The 19758-nt window shown below is 40.4% G+C and overlaps 1 protein-coding gene across 1 annotated transcript in view; it reads left to right on the top strand.

Moving 5' to 3' along the window:
* NCKAP1L (NCK associated protein 1 like) overlaps positions 1-19758 on the top strand; it is a 344253-nt gene that overhangs the window by 152814 nt on the left and 171681 nt on the right. The window contains exon 26 of the mRNA XM_044285109.1: positions 793-873. Coding sequence (XP_044141044.1) covers positions 793-873 — 81 coding nt within the window. The remainder of the gene's footprint in view (positions 1-792; positions 874-19758) is intronic.

Genomic DNA, 19758 nt, shown 5'->3' with positions numbered 1-19758 from the left:
ACAGAAATTCAAGTAGTATAGATGTAGAATAGTAATAGAACAGAATACTACTGAAATAAAGGTACTATTAATGCTGAGATAGCTGCTCTGATGTAGCGTGGCTTTTAAGTAGAATGTAATGTCATGTTTCTACATGACATTATTTCCTGTACATATTCAGTAATATGCACAGACATCTATCTGTTAGCCCCTGGGATCACAATGCTGGGGCTGACGCTTATAAAAAGAGACCTCCCACCTTTATGCGCATTTAAACGGATTTTGATGCAGACGAGGGGTAAAGGACATGTTTGGAATATTCTCCAATCTTGGTGATTGGGGCAGGATTGTGATCATCAGTCACAGCCACCCTTCAGCCGGTGAACACAAAATCCCTGATGGGCACGTAACCTGATGTAAAGGACTGTTTGAAGGGGTCCAGCTTGACTTTAGTGACTACAGTGTAGCTGCCTTTTCTAGGAGTTTGAGCTAGTCTGAATTACTTCTGTCACATCAACGGCTCAGGGTCCTGCTCTGTCCCCCAACTATGCTTTACAATGCAGCTCTGCTCATTCATCAAAGTGCACTTTTTTATCACACATGTATTGTAACAATCAAGGAAGAGGGGTCATTAAATGTAATCAGATGTATATTGCAGAGCTGCAGGTTGAAACGTAAATATTTTTTATGTTCTCCGTTTCACAAGCATATTGTACATGACAAAGCTATGAATCTAACATTTCATTGCATTGTTGTGACTGTCCTACTTAAGTGTGTACATATGTAACAGCACAACTTGTGTTATTATTGCAGGTTTTCACCAACCACTGTCCTTTCATGATGGGTCCAATTGAATTCCTTAAGGACTGTGTTACTCCTGATCTTGACATTCAGGTATGCAGAGCTCCTGTCTTTACATAGTCTGATTCTATATTGTATCAAGAAAATACAAATGAGTAAACTATGCTCTGAGGTACCACTCTTCAATAAAGACATTGGGGAGCTGTCCAAACATACTGGTGCTGAAGTTTCTAAAAGGGTGGTGCCCTTGCGGATAACCTATGCCATTGATAGTCTACCCATCAAATGGTCCCATCTCTATCAAAGGGCTGCTCATCACTTTCAGCCAGGAAAGGGAGCATGGGTAGACACATACTCATGTGACTTTTTTACACAGCTATATTCATGGTCAGATTTTCTTTATGGAACCAGTCGGACACCACAAAAAAAAAAAAAAGAACTTGACACCACAAAAGGAAAACATAAAACTGTATAAAAAAATCAGAGATTTTTCTTGTTTTTGGCAAAATACATATGTAGAAAACACAGAACACAGTTATATTAAAGATACCACAGTGTTCTATAAGAGACTAGAAGAAAGAACACCTCAAGTCTTTTAAAGTTGGGCAGAGCACTCAATGTGGTCATCATGCTCAGGAAATAAAATAACAAAATTTGCTATGAGAAAATGAAAACAGATTAGAAAAAAGGACGTATATTACTATCTAAATTTAACTAGCAAAAAAAAGTATTGGTGACACTTTCTCTTAAAAGAAAATCATAATAGTTATGCATTTTTTAGACGTATTTGCTGTTTTCTTGTTGTATGTTTTAGCTCTTGTATGTTCTTGCTTTAATTAAAAAATTGTAGTAATTAATGATCTTTCTACAAAAATAGACATAGACACTTAAGTCCTGTGCATGCTCAACTCTAATTTCATTAGAGGGGTTTTCTGGGAGTACAATATTGATGGCCTATACTCAGGACAGGTCATCAATATCAGATCAATGGGGGTCTGATTCCTGGCACCCTCGCTGATCAGCTGTTTGAAGAGGGTGTGGCACACCGTTGAGCACTGCAGCCTCCTCACTGCACAGCACAATGCAGTGCCATCCATTGTCTAGTGGCTATGCTTTGTATCACAGCATTCACTTGAATGAGACTGAGCTTCACATAGACCATATGACCGAAGAGTATGACATCACTAGCATAAGAAGACAACTGATTGGTGCCAAATGTCAGACCTCCAGCATTTAGATATTGATGATCTATCCTGAGGATAGGCCATCAATATTCAACTCCAATATTGCTTGACAATTAGGGTGTGGCTTAATGGGTAAGAGATTTGGCTGAAGATGTGCCAACCTGCACAAAAGTTCCGCCCATATTTTAGTGCAAAGTAAGCCAACCTTTAGGCAGTGCAAAGACATTCTAAATGTATTATCCATCATGAGCCACTATTTTAATCTTGTCAGCTATATTCTTCACTGTTTAATATTCTCATAGCTGTCAGAGGACAATGCTGGCCACCTGTGGCTGCCACCAGAGGGAGCTTAGGAGCCTACTGCTTACTGCTTATGCATTCAACTCAATAACCCAGTGTGCAGTAAGTTTCTGAGCTCCCCCTAGCGAGGGCTGCCAGCAGCCAGCAAGTTTATGTTAACCCCTAAAGGGCAATTTTTCACCTTAAGGACGAGGCCATTTTTTTAAAATCTGTCATGTTTCACTTTATGTGATAACTTTAAAACGCTACTGCTTATCCAGGCCATTCTGAGATTGTTTTCTCGTCACATATTGTACTTCATGAATTCAAAAAATTAATTTTTATTTATAGAAAAATTTCAAATTTACCAAAACTTTAGAAAAATTTGCAAATTTCAAAATGTCAATATCTCTACTTTTATAATAGATAGTAATACCTCCAAAAATAGTTATTATTTTACATTCCCCATATGTCTACTTCATGTTTGGATCATTTTGTGAATGCAATTTTATTTTTTGGGGACGTTAGAAGGCTTAGAAGTGTAGAAGCAAATCTTGAAATTTTTCAGAAAATTTCTAACACTTACTTTTTCAGGACCAGTTCAGGTCTTAATTCACTTTGTGAGGCTTACATAATAGAAACCACCCAAAAATGACCCCATTTTACAAACTACACCCCTCAAGGTATTCAAAACTGATTTACAAACTTTGTTAAGCCTTTAGGTGTTCCACAAGAATTAATGGAAAATAGAGAGAACATTTTAACATTTCACTTTTTTGGCAGATTAACCATTTTTTTTATGGCCCTCAATATTTATGGCCCTGATTATTTAGTTTACAGAAACACCCATATGTGGTCATAAACTGCTGTACGGGCACACGGCAGGGAGCAGAATGAAAGGAATGCCATGCGGTTTTTTGAAGGCAGATTTCACTGGGATAATTTTAAGCTGCCATGTCACATTTGAAGACCCCCTGATGCACACCTAGAGTAAAAACTCCCAAAAAGTGACCCCGTTTTAGAAACTACACCCCTCAAGGTATACAAAACTGATTTTACAAACTTTGTTAACCCTTTAGGTGTTCCACGAGAATTAATGAAAAATAGAGATGAAAATTCAGAATTTCACTTTTTTGGCAGATTTTCTATTTTAATAAATTTTTTGGCACTAACAAAACAAAGGTTAACAGCCAAACAGAACTCAATATTTATTGCCCTGATTCTGTAGTTTACAGAAACACCCCATATATGGTCGTAAACTGCTGTACGGGCACATGGCATTGCGCAGAAGGAAAGGAACGCCATATGGTTTTTGAAAGCAGATTTCACTGGGATAAGTGAGTCTTATAGGGCGGAAAATACGGTATATACTTTTTTTATTTATTTAAGTTTCACACAATAATTTCATTTTTGAAACAAGAAAAAAATGATGTTTTAGTGTCTCCATATTCTGAGAGCCATAGTTTTTTTCAGTTTTTGGGCGATTATCTTAGGTAGGTTACCATTTTTGCGGGATGAGATGACTGTTTGATTGGCACTATTTTGGTGTGCATATGACTTTTTGATCGCTTGCTATTACACTTTTTGTGACGTAGGTGACAAAAAAAGGCTTTTTTTTACACAGTTTTTATTTTTTATTTTTTACAGTGTTCACCTTAGGGGTTAGGTCATGTGATATTTCTATAGAGCAGATTCTTACGGACACGGCGATACCTAATATATATATTTTTTTATTTACTTAAGTTTTAAACTTTAACAGCATTTTCAAAACAAAAATAAAACAATGTTTTAGTGTCTCCATATTCTGAGCCATAGTTATTTTTTATTTTTTGGGCGATTGTCTTAGGTAGGGGCTCATTTTTTGCGGAATGAGGTGACGGTTAGATTGGTACTATTTTGGCGGGCATAAGCCTTTTTGATCGCTTGGTGTTGTAGTTTTAGTGATGTAAGGTGACAAAAAAATTGCTTATTTAGGACATACATTTTTTTTTTACGGTGATTATCTGAGGGGTGATATGTTTATATAGCCGGTCGATACGGACGTGGTGATACCTAATATGTCTACTTTTCTTTTTTTCCCCATTTGTTTTAAACTTTATTTGGGGAAAATGACGTCATGTGATATTTCTATAGAGCAGATTTTAGTGATGTAAGGTGACAAAATTACGTTTTTTTTACTTGAAACCTTTAATATACAGTATGTCTAAGTGGTCAATATTTATTTTAGCATGATGCTACAATGATCCATTACAGTGTAAAGTGAAAAAGCTGGCAGGGGAGCACTTTTCTTGAAGTGAAAGCACCCCGTGCTAGTTGTAAAATTAATTGTGAGCCTGCAGTCTCTAAATTAACCCCTTTGTGACTTGTGGCAGGAAGGGGTTAATTTACTTTTATTTTTTTAAAGTTACAAAAAATTAAATAGGTAAATAAATAAATAAGAAAAAATAAATGTATAGCTATATTTACTAGTTTTAGCAATAGTATAGCAGACTAAGTACATTCACACACACACCCTTTTTCATTCATAAAAAATTTAATAAAATAAATATTTATTAGTTTTAGCAATAGTAGAGCAGATTTTGTGTGTAAAATATACAACTGTACACACATTTTATTTTATTTTTTGCTTAAAGAAATGTAAAAATATAGATATTCATTTTACCTAAATTTAATATAGTGGGTTTTTTTCTGCCAAAAATATACAAACGCACTCATAAATTTTTTATCTATAAATTTTTTTTTTTATAATTAAAATGTCCAAATCTTCCCAAGATGAATACCTTAGGGGGGAAACATAAAAATGTCACTTTGAAGGAGCTTCTAATGTTTTAGATCTATACAACATCTGTACTGGCAGCACGGTGCCATAGAATCAGTAATAGAAAAATAGGCCACCAAAATCCAAAATATGTTCTATTGAAGTCTTGTAGTGAGCCAAGCCATTAGATAAATTACACAAATAGCAACTATTTTCACAATGCACACATACAGAATGGTTAGAAATGTTTTGTCTTGAAATCAATTGTATCAGAAAAAAATTGATAAGAAAGGAAAGAATATAAATTTTTCAAAATTTTCACTGTTTTTCCTAAAATATTTTTTTTTAACCATTAACTTTGTCATCTAATGACACAAAAGAAAGTTCTAAGGTATCCTGTAAAAATGATTTTAAATGTATGCAGTTTGGCTCAGAAATTAGTTATTTGCGGTTAGGCCCATTAGTAAAACTGAAAATGGGCTTGGTAAGGAAGGGTGGGGTGAGTAAATACTCCTGTAATGGTTAATAATGACAAAACAAATTATAATGAGTGTAATGGAAATAGGACATGATTAAAAATTGGCACTTTTAAAAAATTTGGGAAAAAAACATAAAAAACACAAAAATGCTATAATAAAAATCAAAATGGGATAAAATATAAAGCCCCATGTGTCACAAAAAAGGTTCAAATAACTGAATAAAATACAGGTTATGGCTTTCTAACCCAAATGTACTAAAAATAAGAAATAAAATATGTGTCAGAAAGGAGGGGGAGGGTAAATGACTTGGTCTTGAACTGGTTAAAAAAATGCATTGGCATGCAACTGTATGTCATATATGCAATATACTTCAAATCATTTAGTTTCTATAGTAACAATGATTAGCAAGACATTTTACAAATCTGGTTTCATTGCCTGTCTCCCACATATAACCTCCCTCATTTAACCTACCACAACTAAATGATTTCATACTTGTACTATTATAGCCCAATGTCATGTATACAACTCTGTTTACACCATGTTTGTGGTGTACAGTGCCTTAAAAAAAGTATTCGTACTCCTTGAGCTTTTCCACATTTTTTTACATTATACCCACAAACAAATGTTTTATTGGGATGCTCTAAGACCAACACAAAGTAGCAATTCTGTGTTAAGTTAAAAGAAAATGATACATGGTTTTCAATTTTTTTTATAAATAAAAATCTGGAAAGTTTGGTATACATTTGTATTCAACCACCTTGACTCAATAGTTTGTAGGACCACTATTTACTGCAATTACAGCTACAAGTCTATTGGGGTATGTCTCTACCAGCTTTGCACATCTAGAGGTTGAAATTTTTGCCCATTCTTCTTTGCAAAATAGCCTAAGCTCAATCAGATTAGAGTATCTGTGAACAGCAATTTTCAAGTCTTGACACAGATTCTCAATGGGATTTAGGTCTGGACCTTCACTGGGCCATTATAACACATGATTATCATTTGATCTATTCTAAACCATTTCATTGTACAGTTGTGTTCAAAATAATAGCAGTGTGTTTAAAAAAAAGTGAATAACGCTCAAAATCCTTCTAATAGCTTTTATTTCCATATGCACAGATGCATTGGGAACACTACACATTCTATTCCAAATCAAAACATGAAGAAAAATATATAAAATGCGTGTTGTTCCTCTAAAAGAATTGAATAAAAGTAGATATTAGACTGTTCAATAAAATGGCAGTGTTTGTATACTTCTTTATAAACGCAAACATTCACTATATAAACTGAAAAATGTTTAAAGATTTTGCTTTACTTTGAATCACTTCACCAATATTTAGTTGTATATCCACTGTTTCTGAGAACTGCTGTACATCTGTGTTGCATGGAGTCAGACAACTTCTGGCCCCTGTGAACAGGTATTCCAGCCCAGGATGATTGGACTACATTCCACAGTTCTCCTCTATTTCTTGGTTTTGCTTCAGAAACTGCATTTTTGATGTCACCCCACAAGTTTCCTATTGGATTAAGATCCGGGGATTGGGCTGACCACTCCATAACGTCAATCTTGTTGGTCTGGAACCAAGATGTTGCACGTTTACTGGTGTGTTTGGGGTCGTTGTCTTGTTGGAACACACATTTCAAGGGTATTTCCTCTTCAGCATAAGGCAGCATGACCTCTTCAAGTATTCTGATGTATTCAAACTGATCCATGATCCCTGGTATGTGATAAATAGGCCCAACACCGTAGTATGAGAAACATCCCCATATCATGATGCTTGCGCCACCATGCTTCACAGTGTACTGTGGCTTAAATTCAGTGTTTGGGGGTCGTCTGACCACCTGTCTCCGGCCACTAGACACAAAAATAACAATCTTACTTTCATTAGTCCACAAAATGTCTCTTTAGGCCAGTCAATGTGCTCTTGTAACCTCTTAAGCACATGTCTTTTTTTCAACAGTGGGACTTTGCGGGGGCTTTTTGCAGATAGCTTGGCTTCACATAGGCGTCTTCTAATTGTAACAGTAACAGTACTCACAGGTAACTTTAGACCTTCTTTGATCTTCCTGGAGCTGATTGTTGGCTGAGTCCTTGCCATTTTGGCTATTCCTCTATCCATTCGAATGGTAGTTTTTCGCTTTCTTCCACGTCTTTCAGATTTTGGTTGCCATTTTAAAGCATTTGCGATCATTTTAGCTGAGCAGCCTATCATTTTCTGCACTTCTTTATATGTTTTCCCCTTATGTTTATTCGATAAGTTGTAAACTCACTCCAGTGGGAGGGGGCGGCAGGTAATGAAACTGGTGTAGCATTTCTAGACAATAGCGTTAGGTTTAAAGCTCAAATTTAACAAACATGTGTGGAGTTTGATACATTTGGTACAAAGTAAACCAATGCAGACTCGAACAAACATTTTTTACTGTCTAAATATTAGAATTAGTAAATCTGCCCATTGTTTCTTATAATACAAGACAGACACATTCATTAAAATGCAGCCTGAACATCCAAACTGTGCTGAAGAATTGGAATGATTGTGATGACCAATTAGCCAATGAATATTGACTTTCTCATTATTCATTGCTCACCATCTATTGCCTGGTAATAGAATGGAAATATTTATCCCATGAATCAAGCAGCATTTACTCTAGTGACAGGCACAATAGAACATTTGCAACAAAACTGTACTTTGATGCTCCTAACAATCTGGCCACCACAGAAATGCATATTAGAACATCATACAATGCCTCTTACCTCTTCCAGCCTATTTATTTATAATAGGGCTTATAGTTTGGTTTTATGCACTGAGCCACCTGCTGTTGTACATAATCAGCTCTTCCAAATGGATTGCATAAATGTGTTTTCCATACTGAGCCCTGTGCCGCTGCCAGCGGTGACATTTCAGAGCAATACTATGCACTGCTTGATCTCAAATGTTTGCAGAATGCCTCAGATATTGGAACAGGGCTTATGTTTAGAAATAGTGTGCATTCGTATAGCAGAATAGTAAGAATCCTTACACTATGGGGGGATGGGGGGGGGGCACACTGCTGCTCCATTAATCTCTGTAGGACATGACAGAAATAGCTAAACTATGGGACTCCCATAAAGATTATCATGTCCAGCCTGCCACTACTTCTGTTCTCATGATTGATGGGGGTCTCAGTGATAATATCCCGCATTATCTAAAAGCTATTCCCTATCCTGTAGATAGGGTGGTGGAATGATACCGAGGAGGCCGCTCGAGCCCACCTCACTGCTGCTAGCCAGATATGTACATAACGATTTGATGGTCTCAGCATTAATTAACTCATCTGGCTAGCCATGCAGTGAAGTACTTTGATGCCTGATTTCCATGAAAGTTGCAGACTCCACACCAGCCCACCCCCTTAACTTTAACCTTCACAGCAGCCGCTTTAACAGTGAGTTCCACAGCACTCGGCCCCCTTGACAGTGACGTCCATAGAGGCCCGCCCCCTTAACAGTGACCTCTACAGCACCTGCCTCTTAACACTGACCATAGGTTACAGTCCCCTTAACTGTGACCTCCACCATTACCGGCCCCCTTAAAGGGGTTGTCCGGGTTCAGAGCTGAATAAGGACATACCTCCATTTTCACCCAGGCGGCCCCTCTGACTTGAGCATTGGAGCAGTTCATGCTCCGATGCTCTCCTATGCCCTGCGCTAAATCGCGCAGGGCAAAGGCATTTTCAAGAGTTCCGGTGACGTACCGGGCTCTCCATGGGGCTTCCAGGAAGCTGTCATGGATGGTGTTGCAGAAAACTAGAAGACACAAATGAAGATCCGACTGACTTGATCCAAAACTAAGGAACAAGAGGGTAAGCCCTTTAACAGCCCTAGCACTCTCCCTGACTGCTCAGCCTATGCAAAAATCTCTATGATAGATAATTGCATATCCTCGTTCCTCGACTGTATGACACCTGAACACCCTATAATAGTGAGGGGACACGACCGCCGACTCCCTACACTAAATACCGAGGGAGTCAGGGTCACCTAGGATCAAGACCACAGGAAAACAGAAATAAAAGAATATACTTATCTTGTGGATGCAGCAGTAGCATCAGCACAGTCCAGGAAGTTGTATAAACCGCAAGGTGAGGCAGTATGGGAAGGAGATATATAGGGAGGCAATCACTGCTAATAGATGACAGCTGGGAGAGGGAGGAGATATGTCAAAACGAAAGCAAAACAAAAGAAGATCATGCAGGAAGTACTGAAGAACGTCTATCAGAACTTTTCAAAGATCTGGTGGCCCATTAGAGCTGGTGACGTCATCGAACGCACTGCCGGGCGGAAGCTTCTGCCCGTTAGTGTGTTATTGTAAACAAAAGAGCCTGTACTCTGCACGATCTAGCGCAGGGCAAGGGAGTGCATCAGAGCATGAGCTTCTCCGATGTCAACATCAGGGGTGCTGCCTGGGTGAAAATAAGGGTATAAAGGGTAACCCCTTTAACAGAGAGCTCCACAGCGACTGACCCTTTAACAGTGACTGCCACAGTACCCTGCTCCCTTAACAGTAACCTCACAGTACCCTGCTGTACCAGTACAGCAGGGTACCACAGGACCTTTCACCTGGAAAAACATTGTGAACTAAGTATCATGACATATACAGCGGCGCCCAGGGATCTCACTGCACTTACTATTATCCCTGGGCGCCACTCCATTCGGCCGCTGTGCCCTCTGGTATCTTCGCTCACTTGGTTATAGTAGGCGGAGACTGCCCTTGTTCTGCTGAGCGTCTCCTTCTCCCATGCTGTAGTGCTGGCCAATCGCAGCGCAGAGCTCACAGCCTGGGACAAAAAAAACTCCCAGGCTGTGAGCTCTGCGCTGCGATTGGCCAGCGCTACAGTCTAGGAGGAGGAGACGCCCAGCAGAACAAGGGCAGACTCCGCCTACTATAACCAAGTCCCCTAAGTCTCCGCCTACTATAACCAAGTGAGCGAAGATACCGGAGGACATTGCGGCCGAACGGAGCGGCGCCCAGGGATAATAGTAAGTGCAGTGAGATCCCAGGGCGCCACTGTATATGTCATGATACTTAGTTCACAATGTTTTTCCAGGTGAAAGGTCCTCTTTAACAGTAACCTCACTGTACACCACTTCCCCTTTATTAATGGCCTCCACAATCCCCTCCTCCCTTAACAGTGATCTCCACAGTGCCCTCCCCTTTGCCATTGACCTCCACAGTGGCCTGCCTCCTTAACAGTAACATCCACAGCACCCTCCTATTTAACAGTGACCTCCACAGCGGCCACCCCTTTATTAATGACCTGCACAGTACCCAGTCTACTTAACAGTGATTTACACAATAACCCGCCCCTTAACAGTGACCGCCACAGAGCCCCTTGGGAGGGGTGTATTAGTGCAGTGCAAATTTTAGGCAGGATCAGTGAGGAGTTTAGGGAACGCCACCAGCGGCATAGATAGCTATAGTGGACATGCAGTGAGGGACAAAGTTACTGTGAATTGCTACACCGATCCCTATCAAGTTTCATTAAGGGCTCCATTATAGCCAACAGTAGGATACTGACGCACACCCCTGTGCCTAGTGTCGACCTGCGGTTGCGGCGCAACCAGTAGCAACTTGAAGAGACAGTGAGCTGTCGCTACAAATGTAACCCTTGTTAAGGGACTAAATACAGGAGTTGCTCTGCTAGATTGACACAATTGTTACACAGGTGGTTGTGCCTCAAACAAGGGGACTCCACGATAGACGGTTAGGAACATAGCAAATAAAGTGACAAATATTAACCCCATAAATAAAGGTTGATGACATCAACCAACTAGGGGGCCCCACAGAGCAAATTATACTATATACCACCATAGTCTAAATTGGAATATACTCCAATCTATGCACCCTAAAGGCATTAAGGAGTAAATATTAGGTTGCTGGTCGCAACCAGTAATAACACAAATAGCCATCCCATACCTCACTGAACACTTTTTTTTTTTTTAATGGGTTTTCTTTTTGTGTGTACGTCTTAAATGAATTGAATAAAGATAAGATTTTAAATATCAGTTAGGGACCCCTAAAGGGATTGTTGTTCCTACTGACCATTTCTGAATTGCAAATAATATCCCGAGGGTCTCTAAAAGGGACTTAGAATAAAAATTTCATAAATTTGACTCCAGTGACAGCAACATGCACTCCTTTAAAAATTCCCCTAATGATAAATCTCCCCCATTGTCTCTACCCCTCAGCCTTGATGAACAATGAATAGTTTTATTATGTTTGGGTCACAGGGCTGCAGTGAAAAACAATTTGAAAGGTAGATGTTAGGAAAAAGACAGGAACAGTAATATGAATTCAGATATTATTTTTGCAGGAGTGATCTAAAGGAGCAGTAGGTGTCTGAGTATTAGAAAACTAAGAACTAATTATTAGATTGTCACTAGATGTTAAGGTTATAGCTGTGTTCTAAACAAATAGTTTGCAGAAACCGAGACTACAGGACTAGGTAAAGTACAGCACATTAAAAACTAGGACTAGACAATGACAATGCCACCCTTAGACCCCTGTAACAAGCAATGGCAACAAGGTATAATTTCAATCTTGCTAGAACAACCCATTGGCTCATATAGAGACTGAAGGCACTAACCCAACTGCCTCTACTCTAAGGGCCCCAGCTTTTTACCTGACACTTTGGTTACTTTCATTGTCACAGCAGCCAGTCATATCTGGACCCATCTCATCAGCATCCCACCTCACTGCATCTGTCTCATAAAGCAGTAAGAACCCCTATCCTACTTTACCACAGCTCTGTGGACCATCCCTTATGCCTCTCTGAATCCATAACCAAGGACTTGATAATGCCTGATCTGTGGCCTATACTGCCGCTCTTGGTTTGCAAACCTTCATCTTGTAGCCCCCAACTGGAGGATGCACATGGTGACTAGAGCTACTGCACCATTGGGTCACTGTCACTAGTGGGGTACCTCAGGGGTCAGTATTGGGCCCTATTCTCTTCAATATATTTATTAATGATCTTGTAGAAGGCTTGCATAGTAAAGTATCAATTTTCGCAGATGACACTAAACTGTGTAAAGTAATTTACACTGATGAGGACAGTATACTACTACAGAGGGATCTGGATAGATTGGAGGCTTGGGCAGATAAGTGGCAGATGGGGTTTAACACTGATAAATGTAAAGTTATGCTCATGGGAAGGAAAAATGCAAGTCACCCGTACATACTAAATGGTAAAACACTCGGTAACACTGACATGGAAAAGGATCTAGGAATTTTAATAAACAGCAAACTAAGCTGCAAAAACCAGTGTCAGGCAGCTGCTGCCAAGGCCAACAAGATAATGGTTTGCATCAGAAGGGGCATAGATTCCCGTGATAAGAACATAGTCCTACCACAAATCGCTAGTCAGACCACACATGGAGTACTGTGTACAGTTCTGGGCTCCTGTAAACAAGGCAGACATAGCAGAGCTGGAGAAGGTCCAGAGGAGGGCATCTAAAGTAATAACTGGAATGGGGTAACTACAGTACCCTGAAAGATTATAAAAATTAGGGTTATTCACTTTAGAAAAAAGACGACTGAGGGGAGATCTAATTAATATGTATAAATATATCAGGGGTCAGTACAGAGATCTATCCCATCAGCTATTTATCCCCAGGACTGTGACTGTGACGAGGGGACATCCTCTGCGTCTGGAGGAAAAGAAGGTTTGTACACAAACATAGAAAAGGATTCTTTACGGTAAGAGCAGTGAGAATATGGAACTCTCTGCCTGAGGAGGTGGTGATGGGGAGTTCACTAAAAGAGTTCAAGAGGGGCCTGGATGTATTTCTGGAGCTTAATAATATTACAGGCTATAGCTACTAGAGAGGGGTCGTTGATCCAGGGAGTTATTCTGATGGCCTGATTGGAGTCGGGAAGGAAGTTTATAGTCCCCTAAAGTGGAGAAAATTGGCTTCTACCTCACAGGGTTTTTATTTTTTTTATTTTTTTTGCCTTCCTCTGGATCAACTTGCGGGATAACAGGCCGAACTGGATGGACAAATGTCTTTTTTCGGCCTTATGTACTATGTTACTATGTTACTATGTTACTATGTTACCACTTTAAAGGACACATGCTGACACAAGGAGTCACACTCCTAGGATAGAGATGTTCCCCTCTGAAAAGGCTTATCATTCTTAACCTGCTTCATCAGTCACTTCAGCAGGCCTTTATTTAGCGCTCACCCCCAGCATGTGGGTTGAGATTACATGCAGCTCAGGGCTGCAATGACTATATTGGGGCCCTGATGCCATTTTATAGAGCTCTTCATTTCCTCTTCCAAGTGGGTGATGCACTAGGCACCACTGTTCATGCAAAATGGGGCATAGCATTTTCTTTCAGTCTCTGCTATGCCTCTCTAGGCCAAAAATAGAGCATACAGTATTTGTCCAGTTGAGGCTCCACAGCACATCTACAGTTGAAACCAGAAGTTTACATACACTATATAAAAAGACACATACAGTATGCATGTTTTTCTCAATATCTGACATGAAATCAGAATAAACCTTTACTGTTTTTGGTCAATTAGGATTACCATAATTATGCCAGAATAATGAGAGAGAGAATATTTTAAGGCATTTTTATTACTTTCTGCAATGTCAAAAGTTTACATACACTAATATTACTATACCTTTAAAAAATTCTGGACTGCCCATATGATGATGTCATGTGTTTGGAATATTCTGTTAGGTTTATTGGCAACATCTGAGTTAATTAGAGGCACACCTGTGGATGTTTTTAAATGCACACCTAAAACACACTGCTTCTTTGTGTAGCATCATGGGGAAATCTAAAGAAATCAGCCAAGATATTAGGAAGAGAATTGTGGACTTGCACAAGTCTAGCTCAACCTTGGGTGCAATTTCAAGATACCTGAAGTTGCCCCGTTCATCTGTTCAAACAATTATATGGAAGTACAAACAAGATGGGAATGTCCAGCCATCATACCGCTCAGGAACGAGACAGGTTCTGTGTCCCAGAGATGAACGCACTTTGGTCCAGCATGTGCATATCAACCCAAGAGCATAAGCAAAAGATCTTATGAAGATTATGGCGGAAGCTAGTAAAATTGTGTCAATATCCGCATTTAAATGAGTGCTGTATCAACATGGGCTGAAAGGCCACTCTGCCAGGAAGAAGCCATTACTCCAAAAGAAACATAAAAAAGCTAGATTAATATTTGCAAATGCACCCTGGAACAAAGATCTACATTTTTGGAGACATGTCCTGTGATCTGACAAAACTAAAATTTAACTTTTTGGCCATAATGACCATCTTTATGTTTGGAGGAAAAAGCGAGAAGCCTAAGAACACAATCCCAACTGTGAAACACGGCGGTGGCAGCATCATTTTGTGGGGTTGTTTTGCTGCAGGAGGGACTGGTGCACTTCACAAAATAGATGGCATCATGAGAAAAGAAGATTATGTGGAAATACTGAAGCAACATCTCAAGACATCAGCCAGGAAGTTAAAACTTGGGCCGAAATAGGTCTTCCAAATGGACAATGACTAGTGATAATCGAGCATGCTCGGCCGAACACCTGTTCGGCTTGAGCATCTCGATGCTCGGCACATGGCGGTATGGCTCGAGCGCAATGTTCGAGTCTCTGCCCCGCATGTTTTGTAGCTGGCCAGCTAAGACCTGTCCCAGGTTCCTAATATAGCTTATATGTTTATACAGCTAAACCTGACAATAACCTTAATACAGTTCTCATGTTTGTGTGTTGAAGACAAAAGCAAAGTTATTTACAGGGACTTCATGTTTGGATGTCATAAAACTGCTATATATTGTTTTCACAGAAGCAGAAAAGATAATATGCCTTTAAGATTCATTATATAATGTGAGGTAGGCTCAATGACACAGCAGAAACAACAGAAAGCATAGAGTTAAACTGTTGTTGCTGGGCAGGAGTCTAGACCAATCACAGTCATGCTCACACACAGCAGAAGTTTTTACCAATCACACACACACAGCCTGTGTGGGAAATCCCCCTAACAGGAGCTGCTAGATTCATTACACCAGAGGAGAGGAGCTGAACAGACATTCACTCCATTAAGAGCTGTGTTTTATGGAAGCAGAGAGTCCAAAATAGTTCCACCAATTGCAAATTCAAATTTCATATTGCAATCCAAATTGCATACAACCATACCAGATCATACTCAACCAATCTGCAAATAGTTACTGCTAGCTGCATACTGCAAATTGCGACCAAATTCAGCAAGTAGAACTATTAGTTAAACCTCAAATACACCTCTCAGAGAGATCATAAAGTGCTTAAATAACATAAAGTGAGAGTACAGATGCTGAAGAGAGAAATATATCCACCATTTTATGTTGAATGACAAAATTGAACAGTTGAACTACCATCTTATGCATACTGCCATTTTATGATACTTTATTCAAAACGTGTTTTGTACACGGACTATCTGCTGCGGAGGCGCTATAGAAATTACAGAGTAATAGACAGTCTGGTTAGACTAAAAGGACAGAGATATCAAAATTCTTCTAATGCCACATCGCAAAAGGCACTTCATAGTGCTGCGCCTGCCATAGTGGAACTATTACCCTCAGAGGGCGAAGTGATAGCGCTCCTCAACTTGCACAGTAAAGAGCACATTAGAGCAGCAGTGCGCCAGCATATACCGCCGTGCAGCAACTGTTCCCTCAGTGAGCAAGCAAAGACACCTCAGTGGAGCTACCATAGAGGCCATAGAACCTGTGCATTAGTCAAACTGCAGCCGACTGTTAAAGTGGCAGAACGGCAAAGGCAAGAGAGACTGAGAAACAGCGCCAACCCTCTTGCAATCCCTTGAGAAAGAAAGAGACGCATGGTGGGAGGCCAAAATCCAGAGAGAGAGTGCCAGAACCGCTATCCACAAAGAGGCCACATACTGCAGCCAGCTAGTTTCCTGCCATTAGGCCCAAAGCCTGCAGCAGCATATCCAAGCCAGAGAATCGCAAGTCAGCACAAAGCATTGCAAGTTAGCGCAGAGCATCGCAAGTCTGCACAGACCGTCGCAAGTCATCAAAAAGCATTGCAAGTCATCACAGAGCATCGCAAGTCATCGCAGAGCATCGCAAGTCATCGCAGTGCTTTCCTTTTATTACTTATCATTGCACATAGGTTTTGGTATGAAGAGACATTTTCGTGTACAGGAGTAAAAGACAAAGGACAGTTTGTAATACAAAGACTCTATTGCATTTAAAGTGAAAGTGTCACCACCAGACATCTGAGAAGCTCTGACAGACGTCCTTCAGAACCTCCTCCTTGAGGTTCTTTTTGTTTTGCTTTCATTTTCTCATCTCGTTAGCCTTTCTCAGCTGTCATGTAGTTGCACTGATTGCATCCCTTTAAATCCCTTCCCATACTGCATCACTTTGCGGTTTATACAACTTCCTGGAGTGTGTGCATGTTGGATGCTACTACTGAGTCTTCTACAGATAAGTTTTGTTCATTCATTTGTATTTTCCTGTTTGCTGGATCCCAGGTGACCCTGACTCCCTCTGTATCAAGTGTAGGGAGCCGGTGGTCGTGTCCCCTCACTATTATAGGGTGTTCAGGTGTTATATAGTCGAGGAACGAGGATATGCGATCATCTAAAAGTCCAGCAATACAGATAGCGAGCTTATACTAAGACGGGGTATCAATATGTATCAACAGTTAGTCCAGCAAGAGTACCCTGTTTATCCATTAAGTAACTAAATTTAATAGGTAAGTTCAGAATTTACATATATACAGACAAAACAATTCTATGCAAATGATCCATGTAGAGGCCAGAATATGGATACCTAAGATACAGGTATACACAGGCGGGAGGCCGGGGAAAGTTATCCCTAGCACTGATTCCCTGATCTGGTCCTCTGCCCAGGGACGTCTCCTGATGGTGGGGGCGCCCTGTCCCCGTACCTGAACTCCAACTCCTAATTATCCCTGGTGAGGTGAGTGATGGAGTGGGACGATATACGTGGTGTCTAACATGGAAAACAAGCACAGATAGGAAAGGATAGGTTACAAAGGTGTCCATTGTATACTGCCCTCGTGGCGTAACCAGGAGGTACAGGGCCCACCTAGAAGATAAAATATACTAACAAAACGCACAATTGGGTATAGATATATTAAGATAATTATAGATGACCTACAAACCCTGACGCGTTTCACCCAAACGGAGGGTTCATCAGGGGGTTACGTGTAGTAGGTATGCAAAGATAATGGGACCATTGCCAATGGTTATGGCCGCCCCAGTTCAGTGATGCGTGTGTGCATATATAACAGGAATAGACAATCCTTTATGACACTGCAGACCCACAGTAATGAAACGATTGCCAAATGGCAGTTTACATACGTTTTTGGCAGCGTGGTGAGTGAACTCGACTACCAACATACACACTGAGGTTGGCAATAATATATTGCAAACAAGGTCGTTCCTGAGGAGGCTCATAGATAAGAGCATATGCACCTGACATATGCACCTGACTGAAGTGCAGCACGAAAGATATGCGTGCCCCAGTTTAGTCACCCAGGATGCCGGGTTACCCACCCAGAGGATACATGGTGTGGTCAGTGGTGTGGAATAATGGGTCTGAGACATCCTGGGTGACTAAACTGGGGCACGCATATCTTTCGTGCTGCACTTCAGTCAGGTGCATATGCTCTTATCTATGAGCCTCCTCAGGAACGACCTTGTTTGCAATATATTATTGCCAACCTCAGTGTGTATGTTGGTAGTCGAGTTCACTCACCACGCTGCCAAAAACGTATGTAAACTGCCATTTGGCAATCGTTTCATTACTGTGGGTCTGCAGTGTCATAAAGGATTGTCTATTCCTGTTATACAGACGTGGACAAAATTGTTGGTACCCTTTGGTCAATGAAAGAAAAAGTCACAATGGTCACAGAAATAACTTTAATCTGACAAAAGTAATAATAAATTAAAATTCTATAAATGTTAACCAATGAAAGTCAGACATTGTTTTTCAACCATGCTTCAACAGAATTATGTAAAAAAATAAACTCATGAAACAGGCATGGACAAAAATGATGGTACCCCTAACTTAATATTTTGTTGCGCAACCTTTTGAGGCAATCACTGCAATCAAACGCTTCCTGTAACTGTCAATGAGACATCTGCACCTCTCAGCAGGTATTTTGGCCCACTCCTCATGAGCAAACTGCTCCAGTTGTGTCCGGTTTGAAGGGTGCCTTTTCCAGACTGCATGTTTCAGCTCCTTCCAAAGATGCTCAATAGGATTGAGGTCAGGGCTCATAGAAGGCCACTTTAGAATAGTCCAATTTTTTCCTCTTAGCCATTCTTGGGTGTTTTTAGCGGTGTGTTTTGGGTCATTGTCCTGTTGCAAGACCCATGACCTGCGACTGAGACCAAGCTTTCTGACACTGGCTAGTACATTTCTCTCTAGAATTCCTTGATAGTCTTGAGATTTCATTGTACCCTGCACAGATTCAAGACACCCTGTGCCAGACGCAGCAAAGCAGCCCCAGAACATAACAGAGCCTCCTCCATGTTTCACAGTAGGGACAGTGTTCTTTTCTTGATATGCTTCATTTTTTCGTCTGTGAACATACAGCTGATGTGCCTTGGCAAAAACTTCGATTTTTGTCTCATCTGTCCACAGGACATTCTCCCAGAAGCTTTGTGGCTTGTCAACATGTAGTTTGGCATATTCCAGTCTTGCTTTTTTATGATTCGTTTTCAACAATGGTGTCCTCCTTGGTCGTCTCCCATGTAGTCCACTTTGGCTCAAACAACGACGGATGGTGCGATCTGACACTGATGTTCCTTGAGCATGAAGTTCACCTTGAATCTCTTTAGAAGTCTTTCTAGGCTCTTTTGTTACCATTCGGATTATCCGTCTCTTAGATTTGTCATCAATTTTCCTCCTGCGGCCACGTCCAGGGAGGTTGGCTACAGTCCCATGGATCTTAAACTTATGAATAATATGTGCAACTGTACTCACAGGAACATCTAGTTGCTTGGAGATGGTCTTATAGCCTTTACCTTTAACATGCTTGTCTATAATTTTCTTTCTGATCTCTTGAGACAGCTCTTTCCTTTGCTTCCTCTGGTCCATGTCGAGTGTGGTACACACCATATCACCAAACAACACAGTGATTACCTGGAGCCATATATATAGGCCCAATGGCTGATTACAAGGTTGTAGACACCTGTGATGCTAATTAGTGGACACACCTTGAATTAACATGTCCCTTTGGTCACATTATGTTCTGTGTTT

This window comes from Bufo gargarizans, chromosome 3 (assembly GCF_014858855.1).
Source record: "Bufo gargarizans isolate SCDJY-AF-19 chromosome 3, ASM1485885v1, whole genome shotgun sequence".
Classification (NCBI taxonomy): Eukaryota; Metazoa; Chordata; class Amphibia; order Anura; family Bufonidae; genus Bufo; species Bufo gargarizans.
The sequence above is the reverse complement of the archived record's forward strand: the minus strand, read 5'-3'. Positions and strand labels throughout refer to the sequence as shown.